Source organism: Bubalus bubalis, chromosome 21 (assembly GCF_019923935.1).
Source record: "Bubalus bubalis isolate 160015118507 breed Murrah chromosome 21, NDDB_SH_1, whole genome shotgun sequence".
NCBI classification, from domain to species: domain Eukaryota; kingdom Metazoa; phylum Chordata; class Mammalia; order Artiodactyla; family Bovidae; genus Bubalus; species Bubalus bubalis.
Genome location: NC_059177.1, coordinates 42,454,184 through 42,472,997, shown reverse-complemented (window position 1 = coordinate 42,472,997; position 18,814 = coordinate 42,454,184). Strand labels below are relative to the sequence as shown.

At 36.0% G+C, this 18,814-nt stretch overlaps 1 protein-coding gene across 11 annotated transcripts in view; it reads right to left on the bottom strand.

Annotated features, from left to right (window-relative positions):
* Window positions 1–18,814, bottom strand: part of CFAP20DC (CFAP20 domain containing) — a 260,052-nt gene that overhangs the window by 95,475 nt on the left and 145,763 nt on the right. For 8 of the 11 annotated variants that reach the window (XM_025272911.3, XM_044934048.2, XM_025272915.3 and 5 more), the window contains 5 exons: window positions 10,072–10,208; window positions 9,237–9,399; window positions 7,732–7,848; window positions 6,463–6,588; window positions 3,599–3,933 (listed from right to left, as the gene is read on the bottom strand). The exons of 1 other annotated variant lie outside the window; for it this stretch is intronic. In XM_025272911.3, the coding sequence (XP_025128696.1) occupies window positions 3,599–3,933; window positions 6,463–6,588; window positions 7,732–7,848; window positions 9,237–9,399; window positions 10,072–10,208 (878 nt within the window). The remainder of the gene's footprint in view (window positions 1–3,598; window positions 3,934–6,462; window positions 6,589–7,731; window positions 7,849–9,236; window positions 9,400–10,071; window positions 10,209–18,814) is intronic. 2 more of the 11 variants (XM_025272913.3, XM_025272917.3) reach the window with 2 other exon arrangements.

Sequence of the window (18,814 nt, the reverse complement as noted above, 5' to 3'; positions counted from 1 at the left end):
ACTGGATATGTATACTTGAAGCCACATTGGGAATAATGGCATAAAAAACAAAATAGTGATGATAATAGTAACATGCCCTTTTTTTTTTAAAGATGCTATAATACTATGAAAGGTTTTAACAGCTTTCCTAGAAAATTCATTTTACGTGGTAGTCCTGATTTTACAACTCACCACAAGATATATTTCCATAATGTGTCTTCAAATAAGAAGTACCAATTCCAAATTAATTGAGTATCAGGAAAATTAGTATTATATATCTGCCTAGGTAATAAAATATATAGTAAAGCAAAGATTAAAACAATATGAAAAAATAAAAACTATGCTTTTGAGTCTTTCACATTAATGAAGATCTCAAATGTGAACTGATGATAAGGAACTTAAATTACAAAGACCATTGTCTTAGCACTGAAAGCTTATTTTAATTACTCTTTAGCATCATAAGTGTATTTTTTTCTGTATCATGATAACATGACCTTGCCTATTTTTTTTGCTTCTGAATACATCTCATCAGTTCAGTTCAGTTCAGTTGCTCAGTCGTGTCCGACTCTTTGTGACCCCATGAACTGCAGCACGCCAGGCCTCCCTGTCCATCACCAACTCCCGCACTCCACCCAAACCCATGTCCATCAAGTTGGTGATGCCATCCAACCATCTCATCTTCTGTCCTCCCCTTCTCCTCCTGCCCTCAATCTTTCCCAGCATCAGGGTCATTTCCAATGAGTCAGCTCTTCGCATCAGGTGGCCAAAGTACTGGAGTTTCAGCTTCAGCATCAGTCCTTCCAATGAACACCCAGGACTGATCTCCTTTAGGATGGACTGGTTGGATCTCCTCACAGTCGAAGGGACTCTTAAGAGTCTTCTCCAACACCACAGTTCAAAAGCAGTAATTCTTTGTCATTCAGCTTTCTTTATAGTCCCAACTTTCACATCCACACACATCTGAAATGCAGTACTTCTGGATGCAATCTCAAAAATGACAGAATGATCTGTTTGTTTCCAAGGCAAACCATTCAATATCGTGGTAATCCAAGGCTATGCCCTGACCAGTAATGCTGAAGAAGCTGAATAGTTCTATGAATACATCTAATTTCCCTTTAAAAATACTTGAAGTCTAACACCAAATAGTCTTTCAACTACAAGTTGCAAACTTCATAATAAGTAATGTAATTATTACTAATTTGTCCACCATTATTTATAGTATGACATTATATTTTCCTTAGGTACAATAGGGTTACTCTAAGAATACTGCATACTAAAATAATGCAACTAAGAGTAAGAATGTCTAAATCAACTGATTTTTCTTCGAAGACTATATGTAAATAAACATTTATAATATGTAATCTAATTTTCCATTGACTTATATAATTAATAAATGGAAGACATAATCCTACAAAAAAATAACTTACAAAAATCCTCCAAACAAACCAATTTGATAAAAAAGGGATCAAACCAATGTGTAGAACTTGTTTAAACATAGCCCAGCACTTTTGTTGGTCATCTGTATTTTAGTTTGTATCTTGTTATTGCCTCTAACAGCAAAGTTGCATGATATAGAAGGCTTCTGCCCTTTTCTCTGGCTGCCCACTCTTGGTAGGTTCTGACTAAAGGTGGAGCAGGGCAGGTGTTAGCAATGAGATGGTCACACTACAGACTCAAGCCATCTTCTGATGGTCTTGGCACAGGGGTGACCAGAGAGCTATGTCAATCACAGCTTTGAAAATGCATAATAAATTAATTTTCAATTTCATGTAGTTGGTAACAAGTACATGTCTGCATAATAAGTGGTGAAGGATGTCAGAAGTTGAGTAGCTAGTAGCAAAAGTGAAGTGAAGTCGCTCAGTTGTGTCCGACTCTTTGCGACCCCATGGACTGTAGCCTGCAACGCTCCTCCGTCCATGGGATTTTCCAGGCAAGAGTACTGGAGTGGGTTGCCATTCCTTCTCCAGAGGATCTTCCCAACCCAGGGATAGAACCCCGGTCTCCCGCATTGTAGGCAGATGCTTTACCATCTGAGCCACCAGGGAACTAGTAGCAAAAGAAAGCATATAAAGGGAAGACAAATTGAAATATTCAGAACTAGTATTCTTCATTTTCTCCAAAAGCCCTATTGCTTCTTCTCAAGGCTCATCCTTCATTATAGGTGGAGAGGTATCTTCCTAATGTGGTGTTTTTAAAGGGTAGTTTCCACTAATACTTCCCTCAAAGTTTCCAGGGAACAGTCACTTCCCATCTGCCATGAAACTGCCACCATCAAGTCATTCTTTTGGCTCGGGTAAGTTGTGCACATGGGAAGGGGATGGGCCTGCCCAGATGGCAAATGGTGTGGCTGCCAGACTAGCCAGGTACTACTGCACGAGAGCTGACAGCTGGGTGGAAGCAGGACAGATGCTCAAAACAAGTGCTCATTTTACAGTTTATAGGTTAATTTTATTCAGGGTGAAAGGGACAAATTTTTTCCCAACACATTTATTTATTATTTATGCACAAAGCGGTTTGCAGTAGGTTTATGTTTGGTTTGACTAACAGTTTCATCACACTCAGAAGCAAGAATGTTATAAAAAAGGATTTCCCCATGCACTTTTGCTATAGAAACTCATTAAAAGTTGGAAAAAAATCATAATTACTGTCTGAACGATCTCACCATATTCTCAACTGGTTCTGAAGGTAGGAGTTATGGACTTACATATTTCCCCTTGTCCAAAGGGGTATTCTTAATTAGATATAGCTGTTAAAAATAAGTTTGTAAGCATACAAACATGTTTTCCTAATTATTTCTATAATTTCTACATATAATTTGTATAATTTCACTAAGCCATAACTTCACTATAATCTGCTTTTAAAATAATTATTTTTTTCTAGAAAATATCAATGCCTATCAATAAAGAACAATGCTAAAGAAATTTCACAAATTCATTTTCTATGGAGAAAAGAGGTATAATATATTAAGTTTTAAACAAATGTGTCAAACTCCATTCAGTTTGGTATTTCACAAGGTATTAAAAACTTTTTATGAATTTATTGATATATGAGATACATTTGTATTCTAAATAATTGCAAACAGAAAACCTCCTGTAAGTCCCAGCAGTAATCCATGATTCATTATCACAACTTTAATTGGCACAACTCCTGAAAATTCTGGGACCATATGGAAAATATTGAGTCCTAATAGGTCTAAGGTGAGAAGATGGCAGGGGAGTAAGGAAGGCAGGAAACCCTCAACTCAAAATGCTTAGCATCTGCAACACAATTTCCCCAGAGATCTAGAACAATGTGCTATCAGTGTTTTACTGGTCATGCTATCATATAACTAAACTGCATATTATTTCTCATTCTGTGAGACAAAGATTAAAATGAAAAAACAAAATCAAACCAAAAACTGGTTTCCATAATTAAAAATGAAATTGGCTGACTGTTAATAAAAAAGGCAACAATTTATAGAGTTACCATAACAACCTGAGGCAACTGTTGACTGACACTGCAATCTGCTGCATTTTTATAAATAGCAGTTGATTTTCCCTCTTTCAACTAGTTTTAGTGTTTCGTTGGAGCTAATAGAAGAACTGTACTTTACAACTATTTCCCTCATCAGGCAATGTACCTCTTCGTTGCTGTCAGCACCGTAAAAATCTTCCTCTGTTTGGGTGTCACGCCTTGTCACACTGGTATCTTCTTTTAGATCCAAAGTAAACGGGCACCCTTCTGGGGACATACTCTGAGTCTTTCCATGAGGTGCCGATCGTGGTCTGGATGAAAAAGTGAAAACATCCTTTGGAACAATCTGGGTTTCCTCTGTCTGTTGATCCTGTTCACTTTCCTTGCTGGCTTCTAGCCACAGGCATGAAGTATGGCAGGAGTCTTCATCCAAAAGTAGAGACTGTGTGGTAGAGGCCAAATAGGGTATGTGATTGCCATTTTCGGGAAATACCCACTCATCTGACAATTGCAAAAGATGATAGAAGTTAGAGTAGTATTCCATAAGTGTTATATTAGGCAGGTAGTTAGAATAACACCTCTTGTTCCTGAAACAGGTTTATCAAATAATGCAAAAGCCAAGGAAGGTAATTTATCCCCCATCTTGTAACCTGCTAAACTTTTAACCCACAGTTAGTGCTCAGAGCTGTGGGCAACTCATTTGTACTTACTTCCACTCCATCTGAGTTGAAACACTGGCCAGGAAATATGAAAGTCTGAAATAATTGTCACCTATCTTGCAGCAAGTTCTTTATAGCACAGTCTCATTAATTTGATAATCCAGAGGGGGGAAATCTTCCAAATTTAAAAGGGTTTGAGTTAGGAATTTCTTTTAACTTCAGGAGGACAGAGTACTTAAGCTCTTTAAATAAAATGTCTGGGCCTTGTTCAGATTACAAAACTGCAGGAGGAGAAAAAAAAAAAACAAACTACAAAAAGCTGACAGTCTTTCCCTCTCCATTCTACTGATTGGAATAAGACAATTCATAAATTAAACTGAGAAGACCTGTCAAGTAATAGTAAGTCCACAGAAATATTTGTTAGTGTGACTGGTGAATTCTGCTGCTGAAAAGGACGTTTGGATTTAATTTTAATTTTAGGAGAGAGTGTTTTGATATGAAAATCTTTTCTGCACATTTTTGTTTTCTTTAAAAATACTATATACCACCACTAAGATATATTGTTATCAAAACTTTAAAAAAATTAGTCTTTTACTCAATATTGGGATAGATCTTATAATTTCATGACCACAAAAAACTTGAAAAAAATTTTCTATAAAAAGCATTATTAAAAGCAGGATTACTTTCTTCTTTAGAATGACATCAGGAAAAGTTGAGCATTTTCTCAACTGAATCTGATTTTTTTTTAAATTTTTTGCTACACTTGTTTTTTGTCAGTGGTCAAAATCTTACAAGAATTTATGTTCTGAAGAACCACAATGCAAACATGGTAATTTTACTCCTGATTCTTGAATCGTATTATGTTCATATCATAAGAAGAATATCCAAGAGCTAAGACTGGCTAACTTGAAACTTCAAAGCTGATACTAAAAAATCAAAAGCAACAAACAAACAAAAAGGCCTTTAATAAAAATTAAATTGGTGGCACACATAAAACTGTATTCTTCTCAAGTGAATTCATCTGTTTCTTAACTTATGACTATGATTATATAACATAACTTGCCTATAAAAGAGCTATAAATATGCATTTCTTAGATAAAACCTATTAAGGACGAGACTTTCCCATTTTCTATAGGTAAATGGACAATAGCAGGTTGAATCTACTTCATCCGACCACATTCACAGCAAATGCGGAGAGTCTTGAGTAAGCATGGCTGTGAGTGATAGTCGTTCAGTCATGTCCAACTCTTTGCGAGCCCACGGACTATAGCCCGCCAGGCTCCTCTGTTTTTGGAATTCTCAGGCAAGAATACTGCAGTAGGTTGCCATTTCCTTCTGTGGTGGATGAAATTAATATATTCACTGGCTTGTCCTCTTCTGGACAGCAAACTCTTTGCCTGGTGCTAAGTGCCTAGCAGGTGCTTTGTAAACATGGTAAATGCTTTAGTAAATGTTGAGTAAGATTACAAAAACCAATGTGTTTTGTTATGTACAGGAGTATGTAAAGAAAACGGGAGGAAAAGATCTTGGGAATCTACATTAGATAATTAAACAACTTGTATGACCTAGCACCAAACATATTATTAACTGTCAAAAAAGTCAAAGTAAAAGAAGTGTTTTCACACTAAGAGAACTCTAATTATCTCACTACCACATGCTTTTTTGGAATTTGCAGTTTTACCTCAAGTATTTCCATATCAATTGTAATGAATAATTTGGTATGTTTTCTTAGGAAAATATGTAAATTACTGTGTAATCACAATATTGCAGCAAACAAGATAAATGCAAGAATGATCACCTAAACATCTAATTAGTTTTTCTACACAGTCAGATTTATGCTAGAGACACTAATTGCGCCTAACATTTTAATGAAGGTTTCAACACTGCATAAATACGACTGACAAACTACAAACAATTTTCATTTATTTTCTTTTTTCCCTAGCTCAAAAACAATTTGCTTTTGTAAAAGTACCACACACCTGCTAGGCAAGATATGCTGATGGGCTCAATGCACTATACTCCAATATCTCCATTATAAAGAGGACTGGAGAATTGCAACAATAGATAATCTTTGGGGAGGGTGACTATGTCATAGATAATCTTTTGGGAGGGTGACGATGTCATGTGAAAACTTTACAGAGTTTTAAACTTTTATTCTGAACAGGGTAATTTGTGCATTAAAATTTGAAAATAAAAATATTCTTTCATCCATTAAAGTCTGATGTAAAACTGAGTTAAAAAGAGATTTTAAAAAATGATAGATTTTAGGAAATGTCTGTATCATGACTTTTCAAAATGCCCAGGCTTGAAATATTTAACATATCCATATATTATTAACTATTAGCAATTATGGTATAATAAAGATGCTAACCTGCTTGATCAGGAGACTGGGGTACTGGAGAGCTGGGGTTCATTGTCTCTGCTCTTTGCTGGGACATAGCGGTGAGGACAGTTGCTGCTTTATGTTCATCATTCCTGTTATTGTCTGAAGAATTGCCTTTAATGGAATAAATATTTTCTTCTACATTACTTCTTTTTACATATATAAATTAATTTTTGAAAATGGCATTTGGTATACTTTTCTATATGATTATTAAAAAGAAAGTTTGATGTGACAATATAGATTATATACATTTTTTTTCCAGTAGAATATTTTAAGATGAACTCAGTTGCATTTTTTGTAGAGGTTCATCTTAAAATTCCTTGATATTTGCACAGGGACATTTTAAATTTAAGTTTTATGATATGTGATAAAAGGAATTCCAAAACCCATATAATTTTTAAAAGGTCCTATATTTTTTCCTTAGGTTCCATGTAAAATGGAGTGTGTTTTTTCTAAATGACAATTCTTATTGAACTCAACTCTTTTAAACAAAGCTTGTTCCTTTAGCACCTTAAGAAAAATGGATACAGGCACTGCAGAAGTAATTTTTCTACCTACTATTTTATAAAAATAATATGAAACCTAGCAAGCAGAATTTTGGCCTCCCCCAAAAAGCTACACTTTTGAGAAATTATGCTAACAGATGTATATATCATAGATTCTGGGCTTGATTCAGGATAGACTAATGCATGTGTATACAAATTTGTACACACCTGACTCAAATCTAGTATTTTAAGGAATAACAATTAATAGAATAGTTGAGTATATCTCTCTAATGCTTTACTGGTTGCAAAGAGTTGAAATTTTAATCTATGTTATAATAGACATCAAGAAGTCCAAAAGGAGAGATAGCAAATATAACAACAATCTAAAATGGGCCCAATTTAAAAAGAAGAGAGATAAGTGAAACACGAAAAATTATGAGTTATGTTCAATTTTAGTAAAGTCTGCAGGCAGGAATCTCCATCAAATTTGAGCCGTTTTTAAAAATCAATAATTTAAGCTTATTCAGCCTTTGAGAGTAGAAGTGGGAAGTCCTTTACTTTTGTGGCACTGTGTATTTAATCCAACAAATCTCTGTTAGGGCTCTAGAGCAATTCTTTTGTAGAAAATTTGATTTCCATAATCCTTGTAGAACAGACATTTATATTTTAAATGAATTGGTTCATAATCCTTTGAAATTTACAACCTGCAGAGAGAGATTCCATTGCTCTGAGTAATATACAGATATAAGATAGTATTGAATTAGCGCCATACCGCTGGGTGTCTCTGTCCTTTCTCTGCTGGTGCTTTTTAAGCGTAATCTTCTCCTGTTATTATTCTTATCAGCTGATGGTTCTTGAGGGGGATGTGGATGCATAATATGCAGACTGGCTGGTACATTTTCATATCAAAGAACAAAAAGCCAGAACAGAAAGCACTATATAGTTTGAAATAAACTCTAAATGTAATTATAGCCATAATGAGAATGTTCATGTATCATTTTGACAAAATGTAAAGCTGTATAAAAAACACAACTTATTTCTTTATAGGAACTAGCTATTTATTTATATTCCCTATATTAGAACTGTATCAGGTTTTCAAAACTACTAATGTATTTTATTCATGTAATGTAACCATATAGAGAACTAGAAATAATTCAGATTAATGCTAATCATGCAACATGCTATATTAGAAAACATAAAAAAATAATATCTATGGCCAATGCAGAGAAATTATTTTTTTCCTTTAAAAGAGTGTGGCCAGCTGTCATTCAAGAAGCACTTTGAGGGTAATTTCCAAAAGAACCCTGGAGAAGTGAGATCAATCTTGAAGAATTTTAAATTTCTGTAATAATAATAATATTCATAGCAGCAGCATTTGATATTTACTGAACACTTACATTCTTGGCACAATACAATGTGCTTGAGGACTGACTGTCCTCACTGAATCCTCAAATTGACACTTTAAGGCAGCTGTTATTTCTTATTACTACTAATGATAGTAGTTACTGTATCCTTACTGATGAGGAAACTGAGGCTCATAGTTTTTAAGAAAATTGATCAAGGTCTCACAGACAGTGATAAAACTTGGACTGAATATCTGTTATTAATTCCCTCATCTCAGTTTTATATTCCAATGGAGATATAGTCTCTAACAGTGATCATTAATTTCTAAATCAAATGAACCCAAATGTCTCTCCCCTTTTCAATGCTGATAAAAGTCAGACCAGTAAAAGTGGACAAACTGACAGGGAGTGGTAAGCCTTGGGTTCTGATTTCCATTCTTTCCAATAACTACCAACTGCAAACAAATTGCAAATCACTTAGTCTGTTAGCCCTGAACTCTCAATCTTATATAACTTGGGATAAAAGTCTTTTCTTTACTAATGGGGCTATTTTTTGTAACAGGGAGGGAAAATAAAGAGCACTTTACAAATGGAAGATTAATTAAAAGACAAAACTAAGAAAACTTAAAATGCACATGGGGTTTGCAAAACATAGCAATAATTGGATACTACATTTTATCACTAGTCATCAGAAAGTAAAAACACAGGGTACTATAGCAATGTAAAATAACAATAAATAGAATGACAGGTTTCAGAAAATTATATATATATATAAAAGCACACTATTCTAAACATATTTCAATATCTACCACCATTTTCATTTTTAAATGATAATTCTCTGAACTTAAGATCTAATCAAGAATATAACTATGACTTTCTTATTAACATTTCTCACTGTTTTCACTAGCTATCAATCTTTATGCAGAATTCTTACCAAGAACAGGTACAGTTTGCTTTATTTGGCCAATATTTTCTTTATCTCCTTGTGCCTCAGACTCAGATAACAGCAAGTCTGACATTTCTGCACTGTTAACACACTTCTCTACTGTAGACTGCTGGCGTAATCGGTTACTTTTGGACCCAACAGATCTTATTGTCTATAAGGAAAAAAGAATTAATTTATATTTTAAAATATAGGAACTGCATTTATTTCTTGTAGAATCTACATAGAAGAAATAATAGTTGGACAAATAAAGTAAGGTTCAAAAAAAAAAAAGGGAATGAGAACATTAAAAAGTTGGAGAGGGAAATTATGGTAGAAAATTAGAAAGAAATGGAAGGATAAATATGATGTGACATAAAACAGAAGACAAGCAAATCTTATAGAAATATAAATTAAAATGTGCTTATTTGCCACACTCCATCTTTAGTAGGTAGGAGTTGAAATGAAAATCACCGTGTATGTCAGATACTCAGAGGAAACTAAAAATAAAAATATAACATTTGAGAATCTGTTCATTGTAAGGTATCTGGTGATGATCCAACTCCTTTTTGAAGGAGACCACAAAATGTGCTCACATATATTTGTCTTTAAGTTTTGTGAACATATTTAATGAAAAGAATACTCAAAATTGTTAACTGTGTTGACATGACAGAAAGAAAACAGTTTAGGGGTCTTCTAAAATCCAGAATTTCTGTTCCAAATTTATTCAAGACTTATGTTTTTGGCATGTAGTCTCTTTCCCTTCCGTTCCCCCTCTGAATGGGAGAAAACCCTTTCCCTCCCACACCACCCATGCTTAGGTAAGCTCTTCAAACCTTGCTCCTACCTCATTGGATAGCCTCATGTTATTTTTTCTGCCAGAGAGTGGAGGTGGTCCAAGAACTTTGGATCCAAAGGCAATATGACAAACATCTTGATGTTTACTGTTTCGCATGCTAACTGTTCCTCTGTTAATGAACTGATCTGTTTTGTAAAAGGAAGGTAATAATAGTCCATTAATGGGCGTAATGGCAAACACTATGTTGCACTATTTCTGAAAGTACAATCGAGGGGACATATGATCTGAATCCTCCCCTGCTTTAACCTACCCACCTTCCCAGGGCACTTACAAAAGCACAGATACTGAGGTTCAACATCAGATCTATCAGATATGCATTCAAGAATTAGAATTTTGTTGGGGAGTCAAGAAATCTACAATCTTCACAGGTTCCCCCAAGTGGTCTTTGTGCTAAGTATCTTTTGAGAACCTCTACCATAAATGTTTTTCCTTATTAAAAAAAAGAGAAAAAAAAAAGGAAGCTACTGAAAAATATATTGTTTTTTTCTCTTTAAGGAAATAATTAAAACTAACTCAACTGAACAAGTATTTCAGCACTCAGGCATTTCCTAGAAGTTGTCAGTGACACAAAATGGATAATACACATTGCTTGCCCTCAGGGAGTCTGAAGGGAAGTGATAGCATAGGTAAACAGGGAGCTACAACATAAGGAAGACCAGTGAGAATCAAGAGGAAGTGACTTCTTGAATAAACCCTGAATGAATAGTAAGATCTCAAGAATAAGAGATATATAGGCTAGTGGCTCAGATGGTAAAGAATCTGCCTGTAATGCAGGACACGCAGGTTCGATCCCTGGGTCGAGAAGATCCCCTGGAGAATGGTATGGCAACCCACTCCAGTATTCTTTCCTGGAGAATCCCACGGACAGACCAGTCTGGCAGGCTACAGGCTATAAGGTGGCAAAGAGTCAGACACGACTGAAGCAACTTACCACCACGTGTCCAAGGCAGAAGAAAAGTAACTGAATACAGGCACGAAAGAATAAAAGAGTAAGGTATGTTTGGGGGATAATGAAATCACCAGCCTAGCTGGAAGAATAGGGTTGGGTCACAACGAAAAGGGCCTTAAAATTATAACAGCCTATTCTAAAACTGGTAGGCAATCACAGAATAGGTAGGAAATCACTGAAGGTTTTTGATTCAGGGAATCATCTCCACTGAAATGCTGGAGAGGGTGTGGAGAAAAGGGAACCTTTCTACACTGCTGGTGGGAATGTAAATTGGTACAGCCACTATGGAGAATAGTATGTGCTGTGCTTAGTAGCTCGGTTGTATCCAACTCTGCAACCCCATGGACTGTAGCCCGTCAAGCTCCTCTGTCCATGGAGATTCTCCAGGCAAGAATACTGGAGTGGGTTGCCATGCCCTCCTCAAGGGGATCTTCCCAACCCAGGGATCGAACCCAGGTCTCCGCATTGCAGGCAGATTCTTTACCATCTGAGTCACCAGGGAAGCCCATAGAGAACAATATGGAGGGTCCTTAAAATACTAAAAATTGAACTACCATATGATCTAGCAATCCTACTCCTGGACATATACCCAGAGAAAACCATAATTCTAAAAGATACATGCATGCCAATGTTCACTGCAGCACTTTACAATAGCTAGGACATGGAAGCAATCTAAATGTTCACCAGCCAAGGAATTGATAAAGATGTGGTACATATACCCAATGAAACGTTAATCAGCCATAACAAGTAACAAAATCTCGCCACTGGAAGAGACGTGGATGGACCTAGAGTGTCATACATAGTGAAGTAAGTCAGAAAGAGAAAAACAAATATCATATAATATTACTTATGTGTGGAATATAGAAAAATGTACAGATGAACTTCTCTGCAAAGCAGAAAGAGAGACATAGATGTAGAGAACAAAGGTAAGGATACCAAGGGTGGGGGGGATGGGATGAATTGGGAGATTGGGATTGACATATACACACTACTATGCATAAAATTGATAGCTAATGAGAACCTAGTGTATAGCACAGGGAACTCTTCTCAGTATTCTGCAGTGACCTAAATGAGAAGGAAATCTGAAAAAAGAGGGGATGTGGGCATATAGCTAATTCAGTTCTTCGTACAGCAGAAACTAACATGACATTGTAAAGCAACTATACTCCAATAAAAATTAATTTTAAAAAAGCTTTTAGTCCAACATAAGGAACATCTTTCTTTAATTAAAGCATGTCTAGTTGTTGTGGTGGTGAATTTTCTGTCATTTTGAAGGTGTTTGAACAGAAGTCTGGAAAGCTATTTTGGATATTATAAGGCAGATTCTCTAATTTCTATTTTTAGCCTAGTCCTCTCTTCTGAGAGTCACTTGTTCTATCCAGTGGCCTTCTTCATCAGCTTCTCCTCAATGTATCAAAGACACCTAAAACCAAAAATCTGGTCTAATGAATGGCATCATGAACAATTCAGGTTGAAATGTCAGAATCTTGACGTGAACTTTGATCCAAGAGACCATCATCCCTCTCCTGGATGATCACAAAGCTGCTCAACTGATCTACCAAGTTCACTCTGGCTCCCTGTCCCATGGTCTCTCCAAAACGTAGCCAAAATGGTCTTATATAAACATCTGATTGAATTATTCCTCTTTGTCACTTAAAACTTTTCAATGGCTTCCCTGCCAATCTTAGGATTAAGAAGGAAGTCCTTAATATTGCCTGCAATAACTTGCATGTTTCAGTTTCAGTTCAGCCTTAACACCTCCCATCTTCTGCTCTGGCCTCTCAGTTCTTCCTACGTATTAGAGCATTCATACATGCTGTTGCCCATGGCAGGAAGGATCTTCCTTCCCCTCTTGTCCCTTATGTTTCAGATCATATATCACTTTCTCAGACTAGTCTTCCCATACTCCTCTGATTAGGGTACCCAAATTAAGTACTCCCATAAGCTTTCCCTCACAGAACTTGTCAGACTTACGCTTTCACATGTGTTTATGGAATTCCCCAATGATGTATATTTCAGTAGATATAAACTCAGTGGTCTGCTTTGTCATCCCTGGTTTGCTAGCCTACTGCCTGACACAGAGCAACAGACCTTTGCTGAGCAAACCAAAGGAATCATAAAGTATAAGGGGTCAGAACGCAAGTTGGATTAAATGACTGAATATTTCTAACTACCGTTGAAACTTATTTTTAAGGAAAAAATCTACCTAAGAGTTTTATGTGTGAATTGAGGAGGACAACTAGACTGAACAACTGCCAAGGTATGGGGGATGAAAAAGAAGGGTCGACAATGACCAAGATATTGATACTTATAAGAACTGTGTGGCTTTCAACAGCTGCAGTGCTATGGCACCAGAATCAGATGCCTAACTCAGCTTACATGTGAAATTTCCTAGTGTTAGCAAATGGACTTGGCTATGTGTGCAACTGCATCTTTTTCAGTCATTTATAAACAACCATTTGGAGTCAATAAAAATATTGCTAGTTTCTTAGGATCAGCAAAAGAAAGAAATGACATTCAAATTCCAGGCCAGTTGGAAAAATCTATTTCAGACTTATCATTTGTACCTTCTGTGACCAAACAGGAAAAATCCTAGACTACTGAGTTTGTTCTCAAATGTGGATTTTCCTAGAAAGAAGAGCCACTGAGAGTCCTCACGGGGTATATGGGATATGGCACAGGCCTATATGGGAGTTTTCAATACCAGAATAGAAGCTCTTTTTCTTTTTTTAACTTCCAATCATAGAAACCATTTGGCTATTGGCATATCTTTCTGTTCAAACATCATACATGTGCAGTTTCTTTGATTTTTTTTCATATTCTTCATCTATATACAGGTTCCCCCCACTCCCCACAACAATGTAAGTTTCTTTGAGTAGAAAGACCATTTATTTGGTACTCCATGTACAATCATCTGAACATGGTACACAATGAATAAATCTCACCACAACTGTGGATGGTATCCAAGATTAGAAGATAAACTTTTTTTTTTGGGGGGGGGGAGTATCTTAAAAAATTATACTGTCACAGTTCGAGCTATAAATTCCTAAATACCATGAATTTCTCAGAGGAATCTCTTGCTTAGCAGTGGATAGCCAATGGCTATTAAAACTATAATTAAGCTTGATATAATTCTTTGAAGCACAGAGATATGATGTATTTTATAAGAGAGTCTACTATCAGATCAGATCAGTCGCTCAGTCGTGTCCGACCCTTTGCGACCCCATGAATCGCAGCACGCCAGGCCTCCCTGTCCATCACCAACTCCCGGAGTTCACTGAGACTCACGTCCGTCGAGTCAGCGATGCCATCCAGCCATCTCATCCTCTGTCGTTCCCTTCTCCTCCTGCCCCCAATCCCTCCCAGCATCAGAGTCTTTTCCAATGAGTCAACTCTTCGCATGAGGTGGCCAAAGTACTGGAGTTTCAGCTTTAGCATCATTCCTTCCAAAGAAATCCCAGGGCTGATCTCCTTCAGAATGGACCGGTTGGATCTCCTTGCAGTCCAAGGGACTCTCAAGAGTCTTCTCCAACACCACAGTTCAAAAGCATCAATTCTTCGGCGCTCAGCCTTCTTCACAGTCCAACTCTCACATCCATACATGACCACAGGAAAAACCATAGCCTTGACTAGATGGACCTTTCTTTAAAGAGCAATCTACTACTATGTGGTTAAATGGATATATATTTTTTAAGTTTTACAAATTTTAGCGTACCTTTTTCCTTCCACAAAGCAAAGTATACAATACTCCACCATTCAGTTATTTCTTTAATTAGCAGGCCTTTAACAATTTATTAGTACAATTAACACATACACATTCTTAAAGCCTGTTTCACTTTAATGATTCTGTTTATAATCATATAAAAATTGTCATAATTATCCATGTAAACATGCATCATGCTCTGTATCCACTGTAATAGGGTCCTAATTAAAAGCTACAAGAAAAGCAATTTAGACCTTTGGTTTCTAAAATAAAAAGTAGAACGGACGAAGTTTCTATAATGAGAAAAAATCTTAATGAAAGAAAACTACAAGCAGAAATGCATGCCTTTTGAATTCTAAAAGGAGTTCTTTTAAGAGCTGATATCAATATGCATAACAGAAGGTTAAAAATCAAGATTAGATTAAAGCCATGCTCTAGGCATTTCATTTTCTTGAGTTTGCGGAAAATGAACTTGGTGTAGGTCAGAGATGTTACCATTAATTATTTTGCTATTTTACTGAGGGGTACAGCCTTTGTAGTTAGATTATAAAACCTGAGGGTCTACTCTCTAATTGTCTTTTAGAAAAATAAACATTCATTTTTGTCCCAAGATACAATGTTCTAATTATTATAGTCATTTAAGTTTGAAAGGTTTTCAAAGTTTAACTAGAAAAACCTGCTGAATCTTCAACTCTAATCATTGAGAGGTCATGCTTAAGACTTACATCTATTATCTAACAATCAAATCAGAATTAAACCTGCTATAAGAATCCAGATTTTGAATTGGATTTTTATTATAGGTGTATTGTTATAAGGAATATCAAAAACACAAAAAGGCTGATCTAGTACAGCAATATTATTTTAGACAAAGTACTCAAACTTTCTGAGTCTCACCTTCTTCATTCATAAGATTGAGATAATAGTAGTACTTAAGTCAGGCATTTTTGTTAGATTATCTGAAACAATCCATGCAACATACTAAATACTGTGCTTAATAGGGAGTGAATGCCTATAAATATGATATTAATATCTTTCATCTTGAATAAAATTTAACAATTTATGAAGTCCATTCACCATCATTTATTCCTTCATCCACCGATTCTTTCAGCAGTGATTGAACACCTAGCCTGGGCAGCCACTGCTCTAAGCACTGAATAAGACAAGGAGTAAGGCGGACACATAACCTCCTCCAAGGCACTCACAGTCTCACAAGGGAGATCGATGCTACAGCAAATAAATCATAAATAACTACATGATTACAACTGTGGTAAGAGCTATGAAGGGAAGGTTCAGTGTGTTTGACAGGGGGCTGGTATCTAGTCTTTAGGGTCAGGGAAATGCTATTCAATTTGAGTTCAAAAGGATGATGGATATGATGATGTGTACATGATCTCTATGGAATTGTCAATCGCTTGGTGTGATATTATTCCACCTCTACAGATGAAGAAACTGAGGCTCACCATGTTTAGAGATCTGTCCACTCGGAGCCTGAGCTCAGACCCTTGGTGTCCTCTTTTCACCACATGTGGTGGTGGGCCTTTGGTGGGCCGGGGGCATCGCAGGGGATTCTTTCCTTGTCCACTCTTTATATTCTGGGCAGTTTTGTAAAACCATCTAACTGAAAATTTTTGTTTTGCTATCTGAAAAGTGTGTCCAATAGTAATGATTTGGATAAGTATGAGAACTTTATGAATATGGTAATTAATATATTTGATGAAGACTAATGGGGTTCTTGAGAAATAAAGAATAGAATATAATACTGTAATAATCTTTTCTAGAGAGAATAAAGTGGTGGTATTGGGGAGGGCCAAATGAAGTGGACTGAACGCCAGGCAGGCAAAATACAGTGACAAGAACTCACATGGAGAATGTGGGGAGAAATGTGGCTAAATTGAGAATGCACATCCCATGCAAAGTACTTTCATTACAAGCTTTTAAAATTTAAGAAAAATGTCTATTCAGGTTTTCTGCTTTTTTTTTTTTTAATTGCAGCCTTTCTTTAACCAACAACCAACAACAAACCAGGGAATACCAGTAGTCTGGCTTTAGAAAAGAACAAATTAAGAGTGTCTCGCTTGTTCCCGAAGACAGAATCTAACTCTTTTTTCTTTAAGATTCTACTTTACAGTAGATTTTGTTGCTTGACTTGAAATTTGCTTTCATAATGTCCAAAGCAAAGAAGAAATTCTATTAAAGATCTCACCAATGCCAACTATAGTTAGATCACTATATCATGGTTTTGCTGGATGCTTTCATTTATATGTTTGCAATTGAGCTAGGAGATAGGGATGTCAGTCTGTTCTTAATTAAAAAGGAATAAAAATCCAATAAGATTGCTGCTGTGGAAAGGAGGGCACTTGGGAAAACTATGTCCTAATTTTTAAGCAAATTATTGGTTTTGATTTGTGCTTAGTGGACCACTGCATCTTGTCATTAGTAGCTGAATGCTCAACTTCAATAACTATATCTGATTCTCTGGTTCAATTAAAGTGGGGTCCCATTAATGAAAATAAGATCATCGGATCCTACAGTCCTCTGCAGACTAACAATCACTAGCTAATGTGCACTGGGAGCTGACAAAGTGAACAGTGCGAACATGTGGCAACAGACTTTTTGGAAACACAATTATTTTATTAATTTCATTAAATGCTATTGATCAAGTTACATGACATTAAAAAAAATGCACTCTAAAACAGAAGGTTCAAGGTTTCCTTTTTAGCTCAGGTGAACATACCAGAAAGCATCCATAGGAAGCAGCTACTTCATTCTGTAGTGGCATACTGGGATCTCTTAGCATGCACATTTATAATAAAATATCACAATTTACATAAGTACTGTTAGTTACAAGAACACCCAGCCACTTTTCATGCAACTCAAATCTCATCACAGGGAGCCCTCATTTTAGAAAGACACAAAAATAAATACTTAAAATGAAGAAATACCTCCTGGTTTTTCCATGATTAAAAAGTCTGTCCTTGGGCATTAGTCATTAGCTACACCGTTCAAATAAAATATCTCACACAGAGAACAATAATTTTTATTATAATCACTTACAGTAAGGTTCAAAGCCCACAAATGTCAAAAAAAGCAACTGAAAAGTATTTGCAGAAAGCGAACTACAAAGTTCGATGCACGTTTATGTAAATTTTAGCTGCTGTACATGTGCTATGAGATTTACTTCAGATGAACAATCATAAACCGTATGGTTATAAATGAATATAAGTACATTTGAGTTTCATAGGACAGAAGAAATAAGCTTTTCAACGGTGATTATTAATTTTCTGTGTAAACAACTCATGTTGACTATCCTTATGCACTGAAAGTCCAATTGCAGAATTAGAAAAATATATACTAACTTAACCCTCTTCTACAGGCTGGGATTGAACATGGCCTATGAAAAAGTTTGTTTAATTGTAATATTGAGTTAATGATGCATTTAATATTTATTCAAATTTCTCTTTATTCTCTGGCATTACAAGTGTCCTTGAAGTTTAAATTTAAAATAAAGAAACAAAATATCTGGATATAGACTTGCATTTTTATTTAAAGACACAATTCTTAAAACATTAAGCTCGAGAGACAGAAGAAAAAAGGAGCATTTACAACTACAAAGAGTGACATGATAGGCTTTGCAATCATTTTTGTTATGGAAAGTTATCACAGCCTGTTAGATACAGACAGAGTGTTTGGTTACGCGAAACACTCTTACTCATTGTATTCTGTGGAGAATTTTCCATTAAGACTGAATTATGACATGAGGTGTTTACAGTGGCTACCTGGGTAGTGAAAACTTTTATATATTTCCCAAAGGTTCTGTAATGAACATAGATTGCATATATTCTCTTTCTCTCCCTCTCTATCTAAAGATAGTACATATAACAAATACACAAATTCTCACGATCCGGGTTCTCCCGCCGCCGCCGCAAGTCGCTTCAGTCGTGTCCGACTCTGTGGGACCCCACGGACTGCAGCCTACCAGGCTTCTCTGTCCATGGTATTCTCCAGGCAAGAACACTGGAGTGGGTTGCCATTTCCGGGTTCTCACTGCTATCATAAATTCTTGCCTAAAGATGGCAACT